This window comes from Brassica oleracea, chromosome C7, assembly GCF_000695525.1.
Source record: "Brassica oleracea var. oleracea cultivar TO1000 chromosome C7, BOL, whole genome shotgun sequence".
In the NCBI taxonomy this organism is placed as follows: Eukaryota; Viridiplantae; Streptophyta; class Magnoliopsida; order Brassicales; family Brassicaceae; genus Brassica; species Brassica oleracea.
The window spans coordinates 32174635-32183710 of record NC_027754.1 but is presented as its reverse complement, the minus strand read 5'-3'; the positions used below and the strand labels follow the sequence as shown (position 1 = coordinate 32183710).

The 9076-nt window shown below is 36.6% G+C and overlaps 1 protein-coding gene across 1 annotated transcript; it reads left to right on the top strand.

Moving 5' to 3' along the window:
- Positions 1-5247: 5247 nt before the first annotated feature.
- Positions 5248-7455, top strand: LOC106301386 (serine/threonine-protein phosphatase 2A 65 kDa regulatory subunit A beta isoform). Its single transcript, XM_013737765.1, has 9 exons — positions 5248-5361; positions 5533-5674; positions 5786-5866; positions 6066-6170; positions 6290-6472; positions 6558-6650; positions 6728-6867; positions 6959-7025; positions 7108-7455. Exons 1-9 carry the CDS (start codon positions 5306-5308, stop codon positions 7225-7227), a joined length of 987 nt encoding a protein of 328 aa, XP_013593219.1. The 5' UTR covers positions 5248-5305; the 3' UTR covers positions 7228-7455.
- Positions 7456-9076: the final 1621 nt, after the last annotated feature.

Genomic DNA, 9076 nt, shown 5'->3' with positions numbered 1-9076 from the left:
CGAATTTCAATTTAAAAAAATAAATTTATAATTTTTTTTTTAATTTTGGAAATATTCCGAGGAAGTGTATCCCTCGGAATATTCCGACGACATCTTCCTCGGAATATTCCGAGGAATTTCCGACGAAAAAAGTCCTCGGAATATTCCGAGGAAATTCATTTCCTCGGAATTCCGTCGGAAATTTTCGAGGGATTTCCGAGGAAAGATGAATTTCCGAGGAGTTATTTCCGACGATTTTTTTCCTCAGTATGCCGCTGTTTTCTTGTAGTGAATGCCTTCCCACGGAAGTTCCGGATCCAGCATCTATCACACCATATTTGTTACTTTGGAGGAATAGTCTCGACTCATCTCCTGGGACCTTCTCTTGTGCAGTGTTCGACAGTGACGATGCAGCGTTTGATGGTGACGGTGCGGCGTTTGATGGTGACGGTGCGGCACGTTGGCATCGGCGTGTCGTCGTCAGACTGATGAATTTTGGGATTTTCCAGAGACTTTGCTCTAAAACTTTTCTCTGTTTCTCTCTCTTGTTTTCTGCATAAATGGAAAAGTGAAAAATGGATTCCCCTTTGTGAAGAGGTAAGAGTTATATTTACAGTGGAATTAGCTTGGTCACCAAGTTAAACTAACTTGGCCACCAATTTTTCTCTTTTGGGCCAGATTTATTTCCTTTGCTTGTTGGGCCAATTCAGATATGTGAAGAGATAAGTGGGGGTTGCAAACCCACCACCAACATTATCGGCCACTTAGTTTTCTCCGAAACGCAAATGTTCGGTGCAGTTAGATATATCTTCGCGTCAATGTGTCATATTAGATATCAACCATCTCATGCATGTTGGCTATAAAACATGGCCGGCCATTAGGTAGATTCAGGCAGTGGTGAATCTATGTTGACTCTAGGAGGGGCAGATGCACACTATGATTTTTTTCAAACTTTAATATAATTTTGTACAGATATTTAGTAATGCTATTTTTTAAAATTCAAATGTATAATGGTATTAAACAAGGTTTTATAGCTATGCCTCAGATTAGACGTATTTCTAGATCGGCTACTTGATTCAACGCTTGGTGAAGTTACTAAAGAAAACTTTTTTATTGTTCTCCATACAAAATCAGTACATATTTAAATAGAACTAGAGACTGATCCGCGTACCCGCACATGTATTCGAAGATGTACGTTCTTACAGTGTTCTAATGTAGTTCGTGATGTACTACAGAAGGTATATCAAGACGTATGTCAAGACTTAGAGTTGTGAAGATGCTTACAAGGAAGTTTCCTTACATGATTATGTGTGTAAATGGAGCTTGGAAAAAGAAAGAGAATATCTTGTTGAAAACAAATGACGTTTTCCATTAAGCAAAATGATTTTGCTTGGAGAGGAATAACAAGTTTCCTTATATGGAAATGGAAGTTCATTAAAGTGAATTTAATGAACTTAGAGAGCAAGTTAAAGGTTTATTATATAAGGAGGGACGTGTCTTATGAGAAGACTAGCACCCAGAGATTAGAGAGAAAGAGAGTTTTCATTGTGAGGTTTCATTGTGTTATTGTTGAATGTTTACGTTGGTGTTGATATAGTGTATGACAGAGTGTCCGTTGTACTTGGTGTTGTGACGTTGGTGCTAACATTACGTGTGGTGGAATTTTCCGTTGTGTTGTGGTGACCAAGTTGTGTGTTGGTGTTAACGTGCTCGTTGGTATCTTCGGTGTGCATTAGGTGTTGACGTACTCGGTGACGTACTTGGTGAAGTGGTTGGTGACGTACCTTCAGAGACTTGGAGGTTGAAGTCTAGACAGGGGAGTGTAGCTCAGGGTTAGGCTATCCTGATAAAGTCCGAACTCTTGGGGAGTTTTGCTCAAGGCGAGATTGTCTTGAAGAGTTCATGCTATATAACAGAGCGGTGATTCAAGAGGGTTGTGCTTGTATTACGCGTTTGCGACTTGGTTATAATTTGCTTTCTTATTCTAGTGGATTCGAATTCTGGACAAGGTCTCGGGGAGTAGGAAACAAACCTCGTTAACAAACTATGTGTGCCATTTACTTTCTGCTTTAGTTATTTTTGACTCATCTGCACTTACAGTATTGATTCTTACATTTTTATACATTGATATTTGTTTTTTATAATTAGTGTTATATATTTTAGATGAGTCGTAATATAATTAATTGTATTCAAAAAACCTGGACTGAATCGGGTAATATTGTTATTTTTGGTGCAAATATCCGAACTCATTTTCGATACATTTGTTATTTAGATATTTTTAGGTTCCTATACTTGAGAACCGAAGCCAGACCTAGAAAGACCCAACCCAAAACCCACACATAAATTTATAATATTCAAGCGAGGCTTAATTTAAAAAAAAAAAGATATTGGAAAAGAACAACCCGTACCTAAATGGATATCCAATGTACATGCATAACTGATTTTATAAACTAATAAAAATGACTCTTTTCTATGGGTTTGGCTAAATTAAGTGAAAGAGAAAGAGTTTTTTATTTTGTAAAATAATTATATGGAGTAAAAAATTAAGTGACAATAAATGTAATATATTTTTTATTATTTTGATTTAAGTTATTATTTTATTTACAAAAATATGTCTTTGAATTTTGTTTTTGGCTACGTAATTTTCCACCGATTGAAACTAAAATTAAATAAAAAGTTTTAGTAAAACAAACTAAACCGAACGTTTAACCATATGTAAAATCCAGTTATTTTACATTTTGATTTTATAATTGACACAAAGTTAATGTTGATTAACTAATAAATAAAAGTCTGCACTATTATTATTATGGTAATATAATTAATGATGTGATGTATTGTTTGGGTAATATAATTAATGAAATTGTTAAACTGAGTTAAATATGGGAACACAATTAATACTGCTATCCATGTTAAAAGGAACTTATGCTTGTTTTTTATACTGCTATCCATGTTTACAAACAATTATCATTTATACTGCTATTCATATTTTCAAATGGTAATAATATAGATAGCAGCCGCTATCATTAAATGCACAAACATATCGATTTACTTTAAACAAGTAAATGCACAAACAAAGTCTTAAAGTTTGTATAATAATATGAAACCCCAAAAAGGCTTGAACCCCAATACAAGATATTGCCACCGAGCTTTGTTGGATCCAATTGGTGTTTGTAATGGTTCAGAAGAGTGGTAAAAGATAGTGGTTCCTGTAGGTTAAATAGAGAAGGTGATAGAAGAGAGAATCAATTTAGAAAGATATACTGAAAATGTTCATGGATTGCTTGAGAGATACCACTCTAGGGTTCTCTACTTTATACACAACATAAAGAACAATCTAGACAATGGACAGGTGGCTCTGACAGCTCAGTCATCCTAATCCTTAAGAGCCTCAAATCTGTTAACGTGAGCCACCTGATGAGCTTGAACAGAGGTACTACGTTTGTCTTCTTTGTCGTGTAGCTGTGAAAGCTGAAGTGGGCTTCACCTTTGGTTAGGCCTGAATGTGAGGTGCTGGCCTGCTAGGTCCAATAGTTCCATGGTTTCAATTCAAGTGTGAGTTTTAATTCAAGTAACTTAACTGCTGTACATTGAAATGTACGGTATAATATATTGATATACATGATCATACATGTATATATATATATATATATATAGTTGCTTCTTATGTACTATTGTTTAGTAAAAGTCTATTCGATCAGCATGGTTTTGAAGAAGAAGCTTACTAATTTAGTGAGTGATGTTAGGTTTGTTCCTATTTTCAGTTTGGTTGCACACCCCTCCTTCTTCTCAATAATCTTGATTCTTGACGATACAGCTTATTAGTTAGTTAAATGTTTGGTCCCACACAAGAGCTATAGATTTTAATACACGACACACACCCACGTATAATTTTTTTTAAAAAAATTATACGTCCTTTAAAAAGAAATTAATTTGTGTTTCAAATTTACATTCTTCAAATAAAAGGCATATCAAAGGCCGTCTCAAAGAATAAAAATAAATTAAATGTGACGATGAATAGTAAGCTATGATGATCTGTGATGATGACTAATAAGCTATGATGAGCTATGATGATGAATGAAAAGCTATGATGATTCATGATGAATTATGATGAGCTATGATAAGTTTGGGTGATGAATGATGTATGTATTTTGGTGGTAAATGAGTTATTGAGTACACTTATCTTGATGATATTAGTGTCATATCAGATTTCATGTTTTGGTGGCGAGATAGGCCGTTTTGGGGTTGTCGTAGATGGCATCGTCGTTGTCGAGTTGGCAATGACGACAAAGGAAAGCTCGTTGAAGTGGAGATGACAACATTCATGAAGACAGGCAGACGAGCCGGGGGCCGGTCGGCTGATGACGAAGGGAGGCTTTTAGATGCCAAACCGAAGGATTCTCGGAGACGATGAAGGGAGACTTCTGGATACCGAAGCGAAGGATCGTCGGAGACGACGAATAGACTGCTGGATGCCGAACCGAAGGATTGTCGGAGACGACGAAAGGAGACTTCTGGATGCCAAACCGAAGGATCGTCAAAGACGACAAAGGGAGGCTTCTGGATGCTGAACCGAAGGATTGTTGGAGACGACGAAGGGAGGCTTTTGGATTCCGAACCAAAGGATCTTAGGAGATGACGAAGGGAGATTTCTGGATGCCAAACCGGGGTCGTCGGTCGAAACGGTAATAATATAGATAGCAGCTGCGATCATTAAATGCACAAACATATTGATTTACTTTAAACAAGTAAATGCACAAACAAAATCTAAAAGTTTGTATAATAATATGAAATCCCAAAAAGGCTTTAACCCCAATACAAGATATTGCCACCAAGCTTTGTTGGATCCAATTGGTGTTTGTAATGGTTCAGAAGAGTGGTAAAAGATAGTGGTTCCATGGTTTCAATTCAAGTGTGAGAGTTTTAATTCAAGTAACTTAACCGCTGTACATTGAAATGTACGGTATAATATACTGATATACATGTATATATATATATAGTTGCTTCTTATGTACTATTGTTTAGTAAAAGTCTATTCGATCAACATGGTTTTGAAGAAGAAGCTTACTAAAGTTAGTGAGTGATGATAGGTTTGTTCCTATTTTCGGTTTGGTTGCATACCTCTTCTTCTCAATAATCTTGACGATACAGCTTATTAGTTAGTTAAATGTTTGGTCTAAAAAAAAAATTAATTTGCATTTATATTTTGTAATCATGTGTGCTAATTGCTTAGTCTTTATGATGATAATCCTTGGATAAACTACACTTATGAGATGTTTAATCTTTGTACTTTGTCACTGAGCAGGATAAGTCTTGGCGTGTGCGTTACATGGTAGCAAATCAGCTCTATGAGCTTTGTGAAGCCGTGGGACCTGAGCCTACTAGGTAAGGAGTCTTGGATAAACATGTAGTATGTTTTAATGAAGTTCTTTAGGCCTATTGCATTATATGCATTTCTATATTGGTGGATTACCTCTTCAGAGGTATGATTATCAATATATTTGATGATACCCGTTGCTTCTTCCTAATACTATTTAATGTTCCTTCTATATCAAGGACGGAACTGGTGCCTGCATATGTGCGTCTACTTCGTGACAATGAGGCTGAAGTACGCATAGCAGCTGCTGGAAAAGTTACTAAGTTTTGTCGGATCCTAAACCCTGAACTTGCTATTCAGCACATTCTCCCCTGCGTAAAGGTACATTCTAAGAGACCCGTGTGAGAATCTCAATTTTTTTCAAAGAATCAATGACTCGACACTTATAAGCTGTTACATAGTACTTATAGTTTCTTTTAATTCTACCTGTAGGAGCTATCAACAGACTCATCTCAACACGTCAGATCTGCACTGGCTTCAGTTATAATGGGAATGGCTCCAGTCTTGGGTAAGGTAAGACAGTTCGCAAATATAGATGTGTGTTGACTCTACAGTGATGGGAAAGATGTACGTTAGTATTTAACTCAGCCTTTTCGTCCAATAATTGTACCTGGAAAGTGCCCATAACCGTGATCAGTTGTACAGAGAGATTTTTTTTGTTGGATTGTATATGTTGCATACGTTAACCTTTACATTGATTTTTCCAATGCAGGATGCAACAATTGAGCATCTCCTTCCAATCTTTCTTTCGCTGTTGAAAGATGAGTTTCCAGATGTACGCTTGAACATCATCAGCAAACTCGACCAAGTGAACCAGGTTTGACCAACTTACCCAAACAAAATTTTCTCATGTCAATGGTTTCACAGATAAACATTATTCAACTTTTTTTGCTTATCGACTTTCACTTGATGATTCCAATATTTTATATTTGGCAGGTTATTGGGATTGATCTACTATCGCAATCCTTGTTGCCAGCAATTGTAGAACTTGCTGAAGATAGACACTGGAGGGTAAGACTTGCTATCATTGAGTACATACCTTTGTTGGCAAGTCAGTTAGGTGTTGGCTTCTTTGACGATAAGCTTGGCGCTCTTTGCATGCAATGGTTACAAGACAAGGTTCTGCTTTCTCTCTCAAACCAAAGATATTCTTAAATAACAAATCAGTTTCTCCTTATAAATATTGAAGCGGCGGTCTCTTCAGGTCCACTCAATCCGCGAGGCTGCTGCCAACAATGTGAAGCGTCTTGCTGAAGAATTTGGTCCTGAATGGGCAATGCAGCATATAGTTCCACAGGTTTGTCTAGGTTTTACAAGAATCAGTGTTTACCTTCTTATTAGAGTCAACCAATGTTTTTTTTCATTAATCTGCAGGTTCTTGAGATGATCAGCAACCCTCACTATCTGTACCGTATGACCATTTTGCGTGCGGTTTCTCTTCTTGCACCAGTGATGGGCTCAGAGATCACATGCTCCAAGCTCTTACCTGTCGTGATGACCGGGGCTAAAGACAGGCAAGTTCTCATTGTAAACTAGTTATTGACTCGCATGATTTTGCTTCAAACATTTTAAGTGTATAAACAAGATTATTTTTTACTACCACAGAGTTCCAAACATCAAATTCAATGTCGCTAAGGTGCTTCAATCCCTCATTCCAATTGTCGATCAATCGGTAAGTGTATATATATGTCTAAAAAGTCAGAACAACCATCAGGTTTTGTTTTAATTTTTGGTTTGGTGGTGAAAAATAAAAGGTTGTAGAGAAGACGATTCGTCCAGGGCTTGTGGAGCTAAGCGAGGATCCAGATGTTGATGTCAGGTTCTTTGCAAACCAAGCTCTTCAATCTATTGATAATGTGATGATGTCGAGCTAAAAAAAAACTTTTAAATCTCTGTCCCTGGTTTTCTATTTGATGCAAGATTCTAAACTCTCAAGACTTTGTAACGTAAGTAACTGAGAACTCTTGTGTTCTGTTTTTTTTTATTTTTTCATGCAAACTGCCTAAGTTGTCTACTGTCTTGTGTTATGTTGTGGTTGGTTTTTTTGTAAGTTATCCTTTTTAGTTATTGAACATTTTTCGCAGAACATGCATGTTTCCTCATCGCTTTGAATGGTTGTTCAGTCTCATACAGTTGGAACTAATCGGACCAACATGTTGGCATACATGTTCGTTATAACTGAAAAATATTGTTATATATCAAGTCTGAATGCAAGGATTAGATCCTGGCATGTAAATTGTTCTTTGTTCAAAGACGAGAGAATCTCAATGTGATTGTGAAAACAGTCAATTCTAAACTTTTTTCGTTGACTCTATCTACCCCCTCATAATGACTTCTCTTGCACAAATTCCCCGGAAATATCATATCTTGGATTAGTTTTTTTTCTTTTGTAACTTATATCGTGGATTAGTTTAAATCAATCAAACAATATGATTAGATAACTACAGTTATTTTTAACCATATTTAACTAACAAATCAAACTACTTACATTACATTTATATGTTGCCAAATCTATTTGCTTAGAAGAGTATAATAATTTAGGTTTAGTTGTATAAGTAGTTTTGATTTTAGAGAAAAGGTCTCTGAAATAACCGTAGGCTGTTATAAACCATATTGTGGATGTCCATAACCGGCCCGTTCCATAACCGGTCCATACTTAGAGAGAGAGAGAGAGTCGGCGTCCGCTTAGAGAGAGTCGACGTCCGCCTAGAGAGAGTCGGCCAGTCTCTTGCCTTTTCTCCTTGGCTGATTTCCTATTTGCTTTAGACTTATGATTTGTACTCTTTCCATATTTGTATTTCCTTTTCTAAGTCTTTCCATTATTCTATGACGGTGTAATTCCCTATATATAAAGGGTTCCTTATGTTTATGATCAATAAGAATAAGAAACTATTTTCCTAAGTTTCACAACACGTTATCAGCACGATTACTCTAAAACCCTAAGCTAAAAGTCTCGAGCTCAAACCCTAAACCCTAACGGCGATAACCCTAGCCGGCGTGATCCTCCATCCCGGCTTGAACCTAATCCGATCGAGAACCTTTCACCCCATATCCAAGGCGTTCCCGATCCCAGTTAGTTCGCGACCCGACGATCTCAGTTCGATCAGCTCGCGACCTTTCTCTTGTTGGTGGTCCATTCAACTCAATCAGAGGTTAAGGTAAAACTAAAACCCTAATAACCAAAACCCTAAGGTAATAGATCCAAACCCTAAATACCCGAAATCGAATTTGATTGCTTGATCTGAATTGAAACCCTAATGCTAAGCTTGAAATCGAATTTGATTGTTTGATTGATTGAATATGCATGTTATGATCACATAGAATCCGTATGCTAGGTTGATATAAACCGATTGAATGAATTGAAGTCGCTTGCTAGCCTTGATTGAATCCGATTGATTAGTTCTCATCCTGTTCTAGACTTGATTAAAAATCGACCGGCCTTGTTTATGTTGAAACCCTAAATCACATTGATTTATCGAATATGATCCGATAGGTTGTAGACCAAGAAAAGCATTGGTTGCTTTTAGTTATAACATTAGTATATTACGAGAAGTAGACCAAGAAAAGCATTGGTTGCTTTTTTATTCTTCATGTTTTGACATCGTCCTAAAGTTAGCATCAAGAGCTGTTTAGGCATTTAAGGGGGTGTATTGAATCTGAAATTTGAAGTAATTTGATTTTTAATGAGTTTGTAGATGATTGCAGGAGAATTAGAGAATTTGG